Here is an 18092-nt window from a genome sequence, read left to right on the forward strand (position 1 = left end):
TTCATGGGAATTCCCTGGCGGTCCAGTGGTTAGGACTCGGCGCTTTCACTGCCATGGCCTGGGTTCAATCCCTGGTTGGAGAACTAAGATCCCATAAGCCACGCAGCATGAACAACAACAACAACAACAAAAGGTTCGGATGGAGGAAGAAGGGAAAAGCCAATAATGTTCAGATGCCTGTGACTGAACACATGCAAAGGACAGAGCTACCTGAGAAGTGGCTGAATTGTACCATGTGGGTTCCAATATACTCCCAAGCCTAGACAGAATGCCAAGGGCTATGGGGTAGGAGGGAAGAGAGCTTGGGAAACCAGGCCAACGTATACCAACAGAGCTGTCAGCAGCCACGATCATCTAGAATGTATCTGAGTGCAGCCTGTTAATTAAAGTGGAGGATTTGCTTGGTAGGTGTCTTAACCTAAGAAGTAGGGTAGGAAGGGAGAGAGCAGCGTCCCAGCTAAGGGAGAAGAGACAGTGCTGCAATAAACACTGAGCAAGCTAGTACAGCAGTGAAATCTCAGGTTCTAGGCTTCCACTCTACCCACCTGTTTCTACTTAACTAATGCTAAATAAAGCCCTAACTGAATGAAGGCAGCCTAAGATTTCCTGGCAAAGGCTGGGAGAATGGGAACAAACCAAGTTTGAAGAACGCTCCCCCCACTCCTGACCCCAAGGCTAGAATATATAAAACGTTGAAACAGCATTTATCCCAAGCTTCACATGGCTTCAGTGTGTGCTTACAACACAGCCCAAGGATCACCAGGATCCCCCTCTGCTCAAGGGAGGCATCTGCTTCTTTTAGTTAAGTTCTCAGCTGGGAAATAAGGTCTGCCTTTGGACGGCAGTCACCTGGCAGACTCTGGAGAGGAAAGCCTCATGAGAAATGGAAAAGCAGTGCACAGAATTACTGAGAAAGCTCTTTATATACTGATCAAATCTGGTCTTTCTATTCTTTAAACAGACAGAAATGTAAAGTCTACGCTCAAAAGGACGGACAAAGGTCAGCAATCTGAGCAAATGGTTTCCCGGTGAAACATTTTACAGCTGGAACAATTTTAATTGGTACTCCCAGAGATGTGTGAAAGAATACTGCGTCAATAAATAGGAGCAGGGGCTTCCCTGGTGGCGCAGTGGGTGAGAGTCCGCCTGCCGATGCAGGGGACACAGGTTCGTGCCCCGGTCCAGGAGGATCCCACGTGCCACAGAGCGGCTGGGCCCATGAGCCATGGCCGATGGGCCTGCGCGTCCGGAGCCTGTGCTCTGCAACGGGAGAGGCCACAACAGTGAGAGGCCCATGTATCGCAAAAAAAAAAAAAAAAAAAAGCGCAAAGCGCTATGAAAAAAGGGAGCTCAAGAAAAAACGGGTTCTTGGAGACAAAAACAAAATTACTGAAAGAAAAAACATACACTGGGAAAAGCAGTAGAATGGACATTAATGAATAAAGTATTGGAAAGCCCCTTGTAACATTTTGTCTGAATGCAGAATCATAAGACAAAATGATGGAAATTAGGAAAGACTGTCAGAGCAATAAAGGATATGATGAAAAATACTCAACAACTGTAGTGTGTGATGTGGAAGGGAAGAATGGAAAGAAAGAGGAGAATTAATAGCTAAAAACATAATAGAAAAATCACTAGAATGATGAAAAGTTATGAAAAGAATTCAACAGCTAGTCCTGATTTAAAAAACAAAAGTAAAATCACACCCAGGCACACACACAAAAAGATAAAAAGTATCTTTTAATAAACTAGAAATACAGAAAACTTACTGAACTTGATAAAGAGTATCCTCCAAAACACAAAAGCAATCATCAAACTTACGGGTGAAATACAGCAATAATGTTAAAAACAAATGAGGATTCTTGCCACCATTAACCCTACTCAACATTTTCTTGAGCTTCAAACTAATGTTATATAACAAAACTGAGAGACCAAAAATGAAGCGTAAATATTATAAAGGAAGAAACAAAGATAAAATATCATTACTCACCTAGAAAACCCAAGATAACCAAATGAAAAACATTTAGAAACAATTACTAAATAAACTTACTTTTTGAACTGAATGAACTGGTTCTAAACTTTGTGTATACATTTAATGAAATGTGTAAAAAACTGATGGGGAGGGACTTGCACTATAAAGATCAACATATACAATAAAGTTAAAATATTTTAAAGAATTCAACACTGGATAAGAATAAACAGCTCAATGTGACTGTACAGAAAACTCCAACAGAACCATTTTGGATAAAAGTGGGATTTCAAATTAATTTAGGAAAGGAAGTATTATTCTAGGTTATAACTAGCTATCTAATCTCATATCAAACGGAAAAATAAATTTCAGATGAATTAAAAATTTAAATTAAAAAAATGAAAACAAAAGTATTAGAAAAACATGGTATGGTAGAATATTTTTATAATCTTAGGGTGGTAAAATCCATTCTAAGCAAGACAAAAACAAAATCACAAAGAAAAAGGCTTTATTTGTTAAATTTTTTAGGTATGGTCAAATATCTGCTGAGAACAGTAACAACAGAAGCAAAGGGAAACAAAACAACACAAAGACTGGGGAAAAAATATTTATAATACAATGAACAAGGGCTAATTTCTTAAGATGAAGAAATCTTGAATTAAGGAACAAAAACCCATCAAGAGGGAGGGGATATGGAGATATATGTATACATACAGCGGATTCACTTTGTTGTACAGCAGAAACTAACACAACACTGTAAAGCAATTATACTCCAATAAAGGTGAAATACAAAAAAAGAACAAAAACCAAAAAAACTGAATGGAAAAATGGGCAAAAGATAGGAATAGGCAATTCAGAAAAGTATAAATAGCCCATAGACACTCAGCTGCACCACATGAAATTGCCAGTATTTGACCTACAAAAATAATGACTGCTTCCTATGTTTTTACCATGCAAATAATCAAAGAAACATAAATTAAAACAATAAGATATAGTCCATCTATTAAAGTGATGTTAAACAAAGCACTGTATATAAATTTTAAATGTTCATACATCTTGGTCAAGTATTCCTTACCCTAAAGAAAAGTGCAAAATGATATCTATAATATGAATGCTCCATGAGAGCCATGCAAAGCAAAAACTAGTAAATAACCTAAATGCTAGTATTAATAGGAGGTTATTTAAATAAATTATGGACCACCAATATAATTAAGTACAATATGACATGAAAGGAAAACTATAATTTAGTATGTGACAACAGCAGATTATAAAGCAGTAAGTACAGTATGTTCCCATTTATATTCAAATATATGAATACAGACATGCATGAAAAATGTTATTAAAAAAACTTTTTAAAGAGCAAAAAACATATCAAGGTCAGAAGACTTGGGCAAATAAGGAACTGAGAGAAAATATTTGTAAAATATATCACAGAATCCTAATATAAAAGGATTCTCTGAAATTATAAGGGAAAAAGGATAAAAACCTGACAGAATGAACAAAAGACATGAATAATGACTCCCTAAAAAAGATATACAATGGCCCTCAAACACAACAAGATATTTAATTTCACTCGTGGAGAAATGCAAATTAAAACCAAAGTAAGATACAATTCTCACCTGTCAGGCTGGCAAAAATTCAAAACCTTAAACTCCACTGGGAGCTTGGAGAAAAAGGCACTCTTGTATGTTGCAAGTAAGAGTGCAAAACAATACAACACTTATGAAGAGAAATTCAGCAAAAGCTAACATACCTTCACATTCATTTACCACTTGACCTAGTAATATTACCTCTTTGAATTTGCCCAGAGGATCAATCTCCACAAATATGAATACAGATATACATGGTTATTCACTGCAGCTTTATTTGTAGTAGCAAAATACTGGAAACAACCAAAGTTCCTGTCAGCAGAGGACTGGCTGAATAAACATATACCCACATAATAGAGTATTATGCAGACAGCCAAAAGAAAAAAGATTAAGAGAAATCTCTATCAACTGAAATAGAGGCATTTCTAGTATATATCAGGTGAAAAAAGGGGAAGACACAGAAGATATACAGTGTTCTATCAAAAAGAAAGAGAAATAATCATAAGTATTTGCTTACTTCTCTGGGGAAACACACACACACACACAATAAACCTGGGGTCCCCAACACTGCCCCCCACAACACCCCAGGCCACACGGCACGAGGTGAGTGGTGGGTGAGCGAGCGAAGCTTCATCTGTATTTACAGCCGCTCCCCATCGCTCGCGTTACTGCCTGAGCTCTGCCTCCTGTCAGATCAGCGGCAGCATTAGATTCTCATAGGAGCGCGAACCCTACCGTGAACTGCGCATGTGAGGGATCTAGGTTGCAAGCTCCTTATGAGAATCTAATGCCTGATGATCTGACATGGAGCTGAGGCAGTGATGCTAGCACTGGGGAGCGGCTACAAATAGATTATCATTAGCAGAGAGGTTTGACTGCACAGAGACCATAATGAATTAATTGCTTACAAACTCATATCAAAACCCTATCAGCGAGTGGCAAGTGAGAACAAGCTCAGGGCTCCCACTGATTCTGCAATATGGTGAGCTGTATAATTATTTCATTATATATTACAACGTAATAATAATAGAAATAGGACTTCCCTAGTGGTGCAGTGGTTGCGAATCTGCCTGCCAATGCAAGGGACACAGGTTCGAGCCCTGGTCTGGAAGATCCCACATGCCGCGGAGCAACTAAGCCCGTGTACCACAACTACTGAGCCCGTGTGCCACACCTACTGAAGCCTGAGCACCTAGAGCCTGTGCTCTGCAACAAGAGAAGCCACCACAATGAGAAGCCCATGCACCGCAACGAAGAGTAGCCCCGCTCGCCTCAACTACAGAAAGCCCGCGTGCAGCCAACGAAGACCCAGTGCAGCAATCAATCAATAAAATAATAATAATAATAATAGAAATAAAGTGAGCAATAAATGTAATGCGCTTGAATCATCCGAAACCATCCCCCTGTCCCGGTCCGTGGAAAAACTGTCTTCTACGAAACCAGTCCCCAAAAGGTTAGGAACTGCTGTTATAAACTACAAGCTTATGAAAGTCGTTACCTATAAGGCAGGTCAGCAAGGGGAGAAATGGAAGGAAGAGTTCTCTGAGTAAGTATTTTATATAATTTTTACTTTGAATCATGTAAATGTTCTTCAATTTAAAAAGTTAAATCAATAAAAATAGTTAATACAAGTAACTTCTGAATACAGTACTCTCTTCATCCTTAGTAAAATATATTCTAAGGACACATATGATTGCAAAGAAATCTGAACTTTAATTAATCAGCTTGTTCTTGGTAATGGGACACTGTTTCTGCAAATTTAGGTTTTCACTGTGGAAAAAGAAACACAAGAATGAAATGCAGGAAGATGAAGGGAAACCTTGTGGTGCTGGATGTGAATTGGAACTAATAAGATTATCTTGTGATTGTATATCTCCTGTTTCTGTCCACTGGAAAAGACTAAAAGTAATAACACCCCAGTAGCAATGAGCATACCTAGTACCTAGGCCTTGGTCTCTAAATACAATTGCCCAGTAAAAAGAATAAGGACTCCTAAAGAACTTGTTGATTCCAGGGCTGGGACAAGGGAAAGCTGAAGGTGAACCTAGAACATCTTACTGTTCCAGAAAACAAGGAAATGCTCAAAGACAATGTAATCACATCAAAAGGACATAGGGGCTGGCTTGAAGGGATTCCCACTGGCCAGATCAGGAACAAAAAATGATGACAGTAAAGGATTGTAACACACTGAATAAAGGGAGGTGCTCTTCTCCAAATAAAAATGTTGATTAATATTAGAATTACGAAATCACTACATTGCAATCCATATAATATCTAAGGATCATCAAGGGATTTTAAAACCAGTAAGTGAATGGATCTTGATATGATCTCAAAGTATCACTCACAGATTACTTATTAATTATAAAGGGGAAAATGTTCCCTTACAATGAAGAGAGCTGTTGGTCATCTTTAACCAGGTGATCAAACATTATCACCAACAGGGGGTAACTTAATTATGCACCAATTTATATGATGTAATAAGAAATACCAACATTACCTATGCAGTATTTTTGCCAAATATGTTTACTCTAAATCAAAATAAGGAAACCATCAGATCAATTCAAACTGTGCAACATTCTGCAAGACAATATTACACTCTTAAAAATAAATGTTATGAAAGATGGAAAAAAAGGCAAGAGGACTTGTTCTCAACTAATGAGACCAAAGAGACATAATCAAATGCAGCAAATGTACCTAGAATGGGTCCTGGACTAAAAAAAGAAAAAAAAGGATATAAGAAACACATTTGGGGACAACTAGGAACACTTTAAAGTGTATTTATATTAGATATTCTTAAAAGAGTGTTACTTTTCTTAGGTGTGAAAATGGAATTGTGGTTATGTATGAGAATGCCCTTATTCTTAGAAGATATATGCTGAGTTATTTTAGGGGTGAAGCGTCATGTTGTATATAGCCAACTTTCAAATGGTTCAGCAAAAACAAAACACACACACGGGTCTACTTAAAGACAAGTAAAACAAATGTAGCAAAACTGTTAATAATTAGTGATCTAGCAAAGGACCTACAGTTTTAACTGTACTGTTCCTTGAACTATTCTCTAGGTTTGAAAGCTTTCTAAGTAAAAAGCAGAAAAATGAAAGAACTTTCACTTCACACTCTGTATTCATATGTATTAGAAACTGGCAAAGGACCAGACAGTAGCCATTTTAGGCTTTGCTGGCCATATGATCTTTGTTGCCACTACTCAACTTTACTTTTGTAGTGCAAAGGCAGCCACTATAAGCAATACATAAACAAATAAGCATGGCTGTGTTCCAATAAAACTTTATTTACAAAAATAGGTAGTGGGCCAAATTTGGTTCATGGAACATTATTTTCCAACCCCTAATATACATTATAAAATTTTAAGAGAATGTGTGGATACCTAATACTTTCTTTCTTCCCTTATTATAAGTTTATGGTTTTTTGAAAAATTCATATTCCTCAAGACCATGCTCTCTTCTTTAGCCTCTACACTTTCCCATTTGGTAATCTACTTCAAGTACTAATTTTAACAGAATGACTCCCACCTATAACACCTGCCTTGATTATCTCTTAGGCCAGAGTTCTATATTTCCATTATATATTTCATAAACATTTCCACATGAATGGCACACCTGAAGGTCAAATGCAATGTCAAAATAAAAATTAGTACCTTTTTTCCCACGCCAACGTCTACTCCAATAATTCTACCAATAGTACTACCACCCACTTACCCATTTAGGCTCAAAAACTGGGAGACTGCCTGTGCAGAAAAGAGCTAACATAGCATGCCTGAGACTGCCTATCCTTAGAAAGGCCTGCTTGCAAAGTTGGCTCTTGGCTGGAACCTTGGAATTTACACTTCGGGAGGATTCTCACTCTTCCCAGAACCAATAAAAGTGGCTCACTGTGCCTCAATAGTTTGTACAAATAATGTGGTTTATGCTGGAACACCAGCTTTCCCTCTGGGAATCTGGAATTTTGGTATATGCAGATAGAGAGTGCCTATACCACAGGCTCCCCCCAAAAACTTGGGGCACTCAGTCTCTAAGGAGCTGCCCTGCTAGACAGCACTTCATAATTCAATGCTTGAGGAAATTAAGAGTTTCCCATGTAACTTCACTGGGAGAGGAATCCTGGAATTGTCCACCTGATTTCCTCCAGACTTTGCCCCATACGCCTTTTCCCTTTGATGATTTTGCCTTGTACCTTGACTCACCACATCACAGTGGTGAGTGTAACTATATGATGAGTCCTTCTAGTGAATCACCAAATCTTGAGGTAATCTTTGGGATTTTTGACACAGTTTTCATTCTCTCTTTCACCTAGATTTCAATCAGCTGCAAACTCTTCTTGATTCAACTTCCATTATCTCACTTCTCATTCACTTTTTCCTCTCTATTTCCACTGTTACTGTCCTATTTAGGTTTAGATTACTGCACTGGTCTTTCACTGGACTTCATATTTCCCTACTTAGCTTCTTAAAACATTATTCTGATTACTTCATTTCTTAGTTCTAAAATCTTCAATGGTAACTTATTCTCTCTTAGAATGAAGTTCAAAATCCTAAAGCTGGAATTTATAACCATCCATTGGTTGGCTCCAAACTACTTTTTCAAACTTATTTTCTACCATATGACACCACATACTCTACACTTCAGCTAAAGCACCACCTGCCAATTCCCAAATCATTCTCTCTAGAGTTTAGCTAACTGTTTCCCATACATCAAACACCACTCCCTATACCTGCGTGAGTATCTATACAGTCTAAGTTCAAGTGTCACCTCCTACATGAAGCCCTCCTGGATAATTTTAGCCAGAAATACCCATTCTTTTTTTTGAATTTTAATAGGATTTTAGCTATTTCTTTCTAATGACACTTATCTTACATTCCTATACTCCAGAACCCCTTTCCTCCAGAGCATGGTCTATTTCAGATAAACGTTTGTGTCTCCTTACAGTGCCATACAATTGTATGTGCTTCCTAAGTATTCGTTGAATGAAAAGATGAATGAAAAATTAAGAATGCAATCAGATGAATACTTGCTTCTAGTGTTGTACTAAAGAAGGAAATATATTCTTAGAAATGACATTATAAATGGAAATTAGGCATGGCTGAAATAGTACTATTCTCATTCAAGAGCCACACTGTACATTTAATCATATTTCTAGAAGTACATGTAGCAAGGTACTATGCTTAGTCCTGTGCAAGATACCATGAATTAAATAAGCTTCAGTGGATTGGTCTCAAATCTAATCCTATCTATAATAATACTGTTCACAAGAAGTGTGAATGAAACTCCTATCAAACTTTAAAAAATTTTTATAATACAATCCATATGATAGGATCTGCCCCTGTATCAGCTATGACTTGGGTCATGATAATAAAGGTATAAGAAATCACGATTTTTCCGAAGATACAAAATACTAAAAACCAAATCAATTTAAACATTTTCTAGTTTATAAAGTTTAACACACTTAGGAGGAAGGAAAATATACCCTTGCCCTTCTCCCAGCAAACATAAAAACAAAAAATGAAATGGTAATCAACCTTTTTTTTAATGGGGTGGGGAACAGTGGGTTTTTATAAACAGATTATAACTGAAACTGGAGAAAAAGGAAGTACTCATCTATAATCAAAGAGATTTAAATATTTTTCTACACACAATTTTTGCCTTTTCTGTTTTACACATTATAAAATAGTCCCCACAGTCACATGAAATAACATAAGACAGAATAAACTAATTTCAAGTCAAATATGCTACCTCCAACGATGACGTTCACCATTTCTTCTACAATGCTCTGCACAATGTCTCGTGGCTTTTCCTCACAGTCATGGTTTTCGCCATCGTATAATACATCATTTTTAGATAATGCTTTAAAAAAGAAAAATTCAAGAAAACAGTATTTTAGTTTTTTGGAAACTTTTACTAAACAGTTATAATGAAAAAAATCTAAGAAATTAAGAATAAAAGAAAAAAACAGATATATGAAACTAGAAGCAATTACATGTTAAATCTTCAAAACTTTTAACCAAACCATATTTTAAAATGTTTTATCATTAAGTCAATTTCAACAATGATTCGTTTGACAAGCTATTAAATGACTATTCAACTTAAATGAGTTTTCTAGATTATTCCTTTAAGAACCAAAACTTTTAAAAGTTCTGAATGAAACATTTCTAACATGTCCCACACTGATCAAATAATATTAAACGTAATTAAAGCTTGTTTTGATTAATTAGGCTCACCAGTAATAACAAGCTCATCATTGTGCTCTAATATAATGAGGTCCTTGAAGAACCAGAGACTGGGCTATCTGAGCTCTTCCTTACTATTTTTTCCCCAACATACTCCACATATCCAATGTAAAACTAAATTTAGTAAGTAAAAAAGAATTCATCTCCCAATTTAACATTAATCAAAAACAGACATAACTACCAATCAGAACTTCTGAACACACAAGAAACTAATAAAACTTGATATTCCCAGTCAGTTTGTAGTGACTTTTGCAGATAAAAATACGGTTTCCCCGGGATTTTCTGAAATGCTGAAAATATCTCAGGAAGGCTCAGTTGGCACTTTATGATGCTTTGAGATCTGGGTCCCTGTTCTGGGAGCCAATGCCCTACAGCAAATGGCCTCAGACTGCATGTGAGCTTATGGTGCTACTGTCTACACACACCCCGCAACTCACATCACTATGAAGGACCACTACGTAAAACTCTGACTTCCAGAAGTCTGTCCTCCCTGTTGTTCACTGCTCCTAATCTACTGTTCGCTGCATTCTACAAAATACTGAATGTCACAGGAGAAAGTTGATAAATAAGCATGCCAAATCAGTAACTTCATTTTATAAAAAATTCAAATACAACAGCATTTAGATTCTTCTGTGGAGTAAAAACATATAAATGTCTTGACATACAATCTTTCCATCTTTCTTAAATTTTGTATTCCTGCACTCCAATTGGCTAAAGTTACCAAGAGTCTAAAAATTAACAATTTCAACATAACTAAATATATATAGTCACTAAAATGTGCACAAAATGATTAGCAAATCGAGTCAATTCTCTTATAAATTATCTAACAGAATTAGAGTAACCGTGAATAAATACTTATTACACATGGGAAATGATTATAGAAGTTAACTTTTATGTCCAAAGTCACACAGCCAGTAAGTGAGAGAGGTGTGATTCAAAGCAGATAATCTAATTCCAGACCACGCACTCTCACCCAACGGCTCAGAAGCAAAATTTTCATTTATATCAGCTGTCGAGAGAAAAACACCTTTAAAAATCACGACTATCCCACAGGAATTATGTCTTATTTATAGTGCTGTATCTTAAAAGGTACCTACAGTGGTACCTACTACACAGTAGACGCTTCCACCCCTTGGGTCTTGGTCTATGTTGTTTCTTCTGTTAGAAAACTCCCTAAATTTTCTGGCTAGGCAATTCCTTCCCTTATCCAAACAAGATTCAGCTAAAGCAACACTTTCTCTACAAAAGTACTTCCTAACTCTCCTCAGCAGAATTATCTTATGCATGCCACTTGCAGGATATTTATCACATTACACCTCATTTATACATGCCTGACCTTCCAGGCAGACCATGAGTACCCTAAGAGCAATGGCTACACCTTCATCAGCTTTTTTAACGCCAAGTCCTAGCACAGTGCCTGGGACACAGTATGCTAAATCAATATTTGCTGAATGCACGGATGAAGAAATGGAGGAATAAATAAAGTTCCAGCCTTATTATAGATTAGCTCTTTGAACAGCTCCTTTATAAGCTTACAGTTAAAGTAGGGGAAATTTCAGCAAGGGCAGGCTAGAAAAATGTAAATCATATAGGCAGTATGGATTCATTATTAGCTTGAGTACTAGAAATGCTTGGTTTATCAAAACTGTCCCCTTTAAAGTAAATGCTAAATAAAGTACTCTTAAAAAGAGTAAAAAGGCACCAATTCATGACACTGCTGATGCTCAAACCACTGTTATGTTATGGAAAAGATGTGGTTAAAGAAAAAAATCAAGAGCTGAAAATATACTATAGAAGTCTTTCCTCAAAGTAAAGTAAAAACACAGAATTCAGATGAATTGTAACTAAGCCCTAACCATCCTAGTTCTACAAAACCACACTGGAAAGGCAACAGAATTTCCATCATTTTTTTGACACCAAGCTAAGGAGGAACAAAGGGAAGAAACTCGTTTCCTGGCAGTTTTATAGAACAGCTAAAGCTGAGAATAACGTTTGGGGAAAAAATGACTGCACGTGATTATTTTTAGAGAAACACATTTGTAAAATAAATAAATGCAATTTAATTTTTGTAATCTTGTAACCTTTTTCTTATAAATTTACTTAGAAAAAAACACAGAGAATATCTAAATCTTATCGATTATTACACATCAGGCTATAAAAATAAATATTTTTGTATGCCAGGTGGTTATTCAAAAGATATCTTTTCATATTTAATTTCAGTCCTTTTTTTTGACAATAGTACCTTGTAATCTTATAATGATTTCCTAAAATTTTCAGTCACATTCCAGAAAACTTTACTAAATAAATAGGTCTCCTGTTTGCTATGAACTAATTTTAAGAAAACTTTATCACCTAGGATGGACAAAGTCCACAATTACCACAATGTGCCTAATACCCATTAAGTCATATCACCCTTTCCACGTTTCTTTACCAAAAATGCCCTCCTACATTCTTCCCCCAACACACACCTCCCAACCCCTCCAACCCCTTCTCAGAAAGATTACTTTCGGCTGCAGCTGCCTGATCAGCTTCAGTCTGTTCATTTTCTGCACTGGAAGTATCAGATCCATTTTCAGGTTCTGTATCATCCTGAAGGCTTTTATCCACATCATGTGAATGGGGATCAAGGTCCCCTTCATGTTCCTGGGATATATGATCAACAGTCTGAGGTGGCAAATATCTAAGTTGAGGTGATTCAGGCTCATGATGGCTTACTGGAGACTGCAACAGATGATGATGCTGTCGATGCCTTTCTTTTTCCATTTGTTTGGCCTCCTGCAACTGGAAAGAAAGAAAATAATTGCCAATATTAGCAAAATAAGTTGTTTAAAATTTGGAGGGGTAATGTTATACTCAACTATAAATCCTTCATAGGAGCTGCCACCTTGTCTCTAGGCTTAGAAATCGTGGTCCATCAGAAATAAAAAACTAAAACATACTGAAAACGAAGAACAACAGGAAACAGTGGTTACTTCTTAGGGGGATGGAATTTGGCAAACAAGAACAGAGATGGAAGTCTTTCACTATATCCTCTTGTCATTATTTTTGGTGTTTGAATGATGTAAATGTATTACTGAAACAAAACAAAATTAAAAACAAATTAATTTTTAATAACCTTAGAATGATAATTGGACTGTTGCCAATGTAACAGTAGATTTACCTAAAATCAAATAAAAGCTTCACTAAGGGAGGAAAAAAGTGGACAGGGAAATAAAATACACACACATTCATTTTTACTTATATATATATAGAAACAAAGTCTAGACATTTACACAAGAAACTAGTAATAATGGTTACCTTTGGGGGTAGAAGTTAGGAAATGACTGAACTGGAAACAAGAGTGGGAGGGAACCTTTCGGTGTGTACCTTTCTGTAGCATGTTCTCATGTCACCTTGCCAAATATCTTTTAATTAAAAAATAATAGTTACACTTAATAAATAAAATTACGAGTACTTAAATGCCTCTGCCCAATCAGTCATCTAATAAGAATGAAAAAACTATAAATGTTCCAGTTTTATTTTAGGAGACCTAAATTACTATGTACGTAATACTACGTGTAAAACTGGCTCACTTACAAGATGCTAAAAACAGTAACAATCAAGATCACAGGGTTTCATTTTTTGGCACTTTATTGCTTTTAGACACATCTCTTTTGATCCTCATGACCTAATAGGAATCATTCTCACAGAATTAATTTCCACAAAGATAAATATTTTACAGTGTCAAACATGAACATTTCATATTCCTAGTAATATTCTAGGTTATGCAGAAATATCAGAATTAATCATATGAATTTATAAAACAAATTTGAATTAAAAGATTTAAATGCCCAAAAGGTACGAAAAGACTTATAATCTGCAATGATCTAAGTCCCTTATTTTACAGATAAGGAAACTGATGGGCATGACTAGTTGCACACAGTTGGAATCAGAAGAAACTTCTCAGACTTCTCAAAGCTTTAGGCCATTCATGAGAAAGTCCATTTCCAAATTAACAGTGAGGAACCTTTGACTTGCAATCCAATCTCGCCCTCAGCCTAACTTCAGCTAATCCGTACCATGGTTTAGTAGGGCAAGCACATGCTTAGGAATTACAGACAAGCATAATGTTGAATTCTAGTTTTTTCTACTTATTCCAGAGTTGTATAAACTCTAGAAAGATCCTTGGGAAAAAAGAGGAACTTAACTTTAAACATTTTCTATACACTTTCATACTTTGTAGTAGGGTTTCTCAACATCAGAACCATTGACCTTTGGAACAGATAATCCTTTGTGTTTTTTTTTTTGTTTTTGTGTGTGTGTGTGTGTGTGTGTGTGCGCGCGTGCGCACTGGGGGAGGTGGAGGTTGTCCAGGGTACTGCAGGGAGTTTAGCAACATCCCAATCCCTATCTCTAATGGGTAGAAACCCATTACAGGTTATGACTCACCCCAGTCATGACAATCAAAAGTGTCTCAAATATGGCTTGGGGGGCAAAACCACCTCCAGTTGAAAACCACTGTTACAGAGAAAGAAATTAGCATCTTCTCTTGAAATAATTTTAGAACTGAACACTTTATAGTGAATTTTATTTGGGAAGGAGAGGAAAAGTTATCAGCTGTATATACGAATGAATTAGACTTCTAGCTTAGAATATTTTAGCAAATGTGGAAAATTATTCTGCCTTGCCTTTTTAATTTTCTCTCTTCCCTTTCTGACTTTTCTAATTATCCATAGCACAGAACTAATATGCCTCATAACATGAAACATGTTCATAGCCTTTATCATAACTCATTTGTTATATATTTATTTGTGTGATTATTTAAGATTCATCTTTCCCCTCTATGTCTGTAAGAATTCTGAAAGTAGTGGTGATACAGTGCTGGTATTTTGCCCAGCACTGTACAATTGAGAACTAGAACAGTGCCAAGAATGTACAGGGAATGTAGTAAAATTTGCTGAACAAGTCAAACCGATAAAACTTATACTTCTATTAAAAAGTGATAAAATTTCATTCACTTCTTCGAAAAAAAGCAGCAAAACTATTATATGTGGTTACAAAATATTAGCAATAATCCAATGTCAATACATAGGAGAGTGACTGAATAGACTATAGTACATGCTCGAGTACTCTGCATCTATAAAGAAGAATGAGGAAGATCTAAGGGCGATATGGAATGCTTTCCAGGACATACTGCTAAGTGAAAAGAGTATGAAAGAGTATCCAGAGTACGTGTGGTAGCCAGCCTTTTTAAGATGGCCACCAATGATCTCTACCTCTTGATTTTCACTTCTTTGTAGAGTCCCCTCCCACACTGTGCCAGGGATGGTCTGGGTGATCTTTTTTTTTTTTTTGAACATCTTTACTGGAGTATAATTGCTTTACAATGGTGTGTTAGTTTCTGCTGTATAACAAAGTAAATCAACTATACATATACATATGTCCCCATATCCCCTCCCTCTTGCCTCCCTCCCACCCTCACTATCCCACCCCTCTAGGTGGTCACAAAGCACTGAGCTGATCTCCCTGTGCTATGTGGCTGCTTCCCACTAGCTATCTACCTTACATTTGGTAGTGTATATGTGTCCATGCCACTCTTTCACTTCGTCCCAGCTTACCCTTCCCCCTCCCCGTGTCCTCAAGTCCATTCTCTACGTGTGCGTCTTTATTCCTGTCCTGCCCCTAGGTTCTTCAGAACTCTTTTTTTTTTTTAAGATTCCATATATCTGTGTTAGCATATGGTATTTGTTTTTCTCTTTCTGATCTACTTCACTCTGTATGACAGACTCTAGGTCCACCGACCTCACTACAAATAGCTCAATTTCGTTTCTTTTTATGGCTGAGTAATATTCCATTGTATATATGTGCCACATCTTCTTTATCCATTCGTCTGTCGATGGACACTTAGGTAGCTTCCATGTCCTGGCTATTGTAAACAGTGCTGCAATGAAGACTGTGGTACACGACTCTTTGGGTGACCACTTCTGATCATAAGGTAGACAATGTAGCTTCTGCCTTGTTCCTCTCTCTCTCTCTCTCTCTCTCTGCCCAATGAAGGCTTTAAATGACTTCAGCCCCAGCTGATACTGTGATCCATGCAGCCAACTGCAACTTCATGTGAAATCCAAGCTACAACCACCAGCTAAGCCACTCTTGGATTCTGGACCCTCAGAAACTGTGAGAGATAAGCAGCTAAGCTGTGAGTTTTAAGCAGCTGAAGTTTGGGGTAATTTGTTATGCAGTGACAGATGACTAATACAGTATACTACCTTTCATATAAGAAAGGTGATACATGAAACCATACATGTATCTGCTCATTTGTGCTAAAGAAATGTAGAAGGATAAACCATAAACAATAGAGATTAGCTACATCCAAGGAGTACAAAGAAGGGAGGAAGAGGACTGGAGTGATAAGAATGAGGAGTATTTCTGTAGAGCTCTAACTTTTTTTTTTTTTTTTTAACATTTTTACTGGAGTATAATTGCTTTACAATGGTGTGTTAGTTTCTGCTTTATAACAAAGTGAATCAGTTATACATATATATATATCCCCATATCTCTTCCCTCTTGCATCTCCCTCCCTCCCACCCTCCCTATCCCACCCTTCTAGCTGGACACAAAGCACTGAGCTGATCTCCCTGTGCTATGAGACTGCTTCCCACTAGCTATCTATTTTACATTTGGTAGTGTATATATGTCCATATATACACTACCACTAACTCTTAATTCATAGTAGTGTTTAACAGACTCAAAAAATAAGCAAGCAATTAAACCAGAACGTGAGGAGTACTGAAACGGAAAACAGGCAGTAACAAACGAACTTAACTGCATTATAAAGTAATAAAATTATCCTGCTGAAGTGTATGGAGAAGAACAGAACTAATCTAAGTAACTTTGGAAAATAATATTTTGAATGGATACTATAAGGCTAAAGACAAAGAAAAAAACAAAACCCAATAAATATAAATGCTATAATGTACCTAGTAACTTTGCTTCTCACAGTGTTATAAGTAAGCAATTCTAGGCTTCCCTGGTGGCCCAGTGGTTGAGAGTCCGCCTGCCGATGCAGGGGACACGGGTTTGTGCCCCGGTCTGGGAGGATCCCACATGCCGCAGAGCAGCTGGGCCCGTGAGCCATGACCGCTGAGCCTGCGCGTCCGGAGCCTGTGCTCCGCAACGGGAGAGGCCACGACAGTGAGAGGCCCGCGTACCGCAAAAAAAAAAAAAAAAAGTAAGCAATTCTAAAACTACTATATGTGTGTAATAGGCCTGAACAAATAATGTATCATAAAAAATGAAAGCCTTATTTCTCACTGTTTAGAGAAAGTTACAAATAAGTAAAGGGAGAAGGCTGAAATGAACCCTGTGGTACTGGCCTGGAATCAGAAGCATCAGTATGAACACAGCTTTTAAGACATACGGATGGGTAGTCACACACGGGGTGGGGGAGGTGGGGTGACTGTACACATATGTATTTCCTAGTTCAGTCTGCTGGGAGGGCCTAGAAGTAGTAACATCTCAGCTGCAGTGAACACACCTGGCACTCAGATCTTGGTATCCAATTACCATTCTCCAACTGAAGGAGCCAGGGCTCCCTGTTTATGTGTCTACTACTCCAGCGGGGAAGCAGAGAAAATTCAAAATGAGCAGGGAACATCTTGAGATTCCAGAAAGTGAAGAGGTACTAAAAAAAGGTTGGGGGCTATTGTCAAAAGGACAGAAGGCCAAAGCTGGAATAACTGGGGCAACAGAATAAATAATGATAGAACTGGATTATAAAACATAGAATAAAATAAACATCCATTAATACAGATTGATATAAATAAAAAACTGAATAAATAAATAGGAAAGGAGAATAATTCTGGTTAATAAATATAGAAAGAGAGAGAAACAGAAAATCACCACCAGGGAAACACAGCAGTAATAACTGTTGCCAGTCAGATCCACCAATGGATACTCAAATTGGGTGTGGGGGAATATGAGGAAAAAAACAGGATATTTGCATAGTCTGAAAGTATCTCTCCTGAGATATTTATTAAATGTAAAAGAGTAACTTTCCAGTGGAGGAACCTGGAAGATACCACCTTAACTAAGTAATCAGGGTTTCCTTACTTAATAGTACTATACCAGTGTTAATTTCTGCTTCTGAACATTGTAATATGGTTATGTAAGATGTTGCATTAGGAAAGCAGAGTAAAGAGGATCTCTCTGTAAGTATTTTTGCAACTTTTCTCTAAGTTTAAAATCAGTTCCAGATAAAAAGTTAGAAGTTGGTTTTTAATTATGAAGACCTAGATAATTTTTTAAAAAATGA

At 36.9% G+C, this 18092-nt stretch overlaps 1 protein-coding gene across 2 annotated transcripts in view; it reads right to left on the reverse strand.

Moving 5' to 3' along the window:
* ARFGEF1 (ARF guanine nucleotide exchange factor 1) overlaps positions 1-18092 on the reverse strand; it is a 137368-nt gene that overhangs the window by 64094 nt on the left and 55182 nt on the right. Inside the window, exons 1-3 of one of the 2 annotated variants that reach the window (XM_059994736.2) lie at positions 12658-12959; positions 12304-12580; positions 9306-9416 (exon numbers count right to left, since the gene is read on the reverse strand). In XM_059994736.2, the coding sequence (XP_059850719.1) occupies positions 9306-9416; positions 12304-12562 (370 nt within the window). In that variant the 5' untranslated portion in view covers positions 12563-12580; positions 12658-12959. Of the gene's footprint in view, positions 1-9305; positions 9417-12303; positions 12581-12657; positions 12960-18092 lie in introns of those variants that run through there. The other variant, XM_059994735.1, reaches the window with a different exon arrangement.

This window comes from Delphinus delphis, chromosome 17 (assembly GCF_949987515.2).
Source record: "Delphinus delphis chromosome 17, mDelDel1.2, whole genome shotgun sequence".
Lineage (NCBI taxonomy): Eukaryota > Metazoa > Chordata > Mammalia > Artiodactyla > Delphinidae > Delphinus > Delphinus delphis.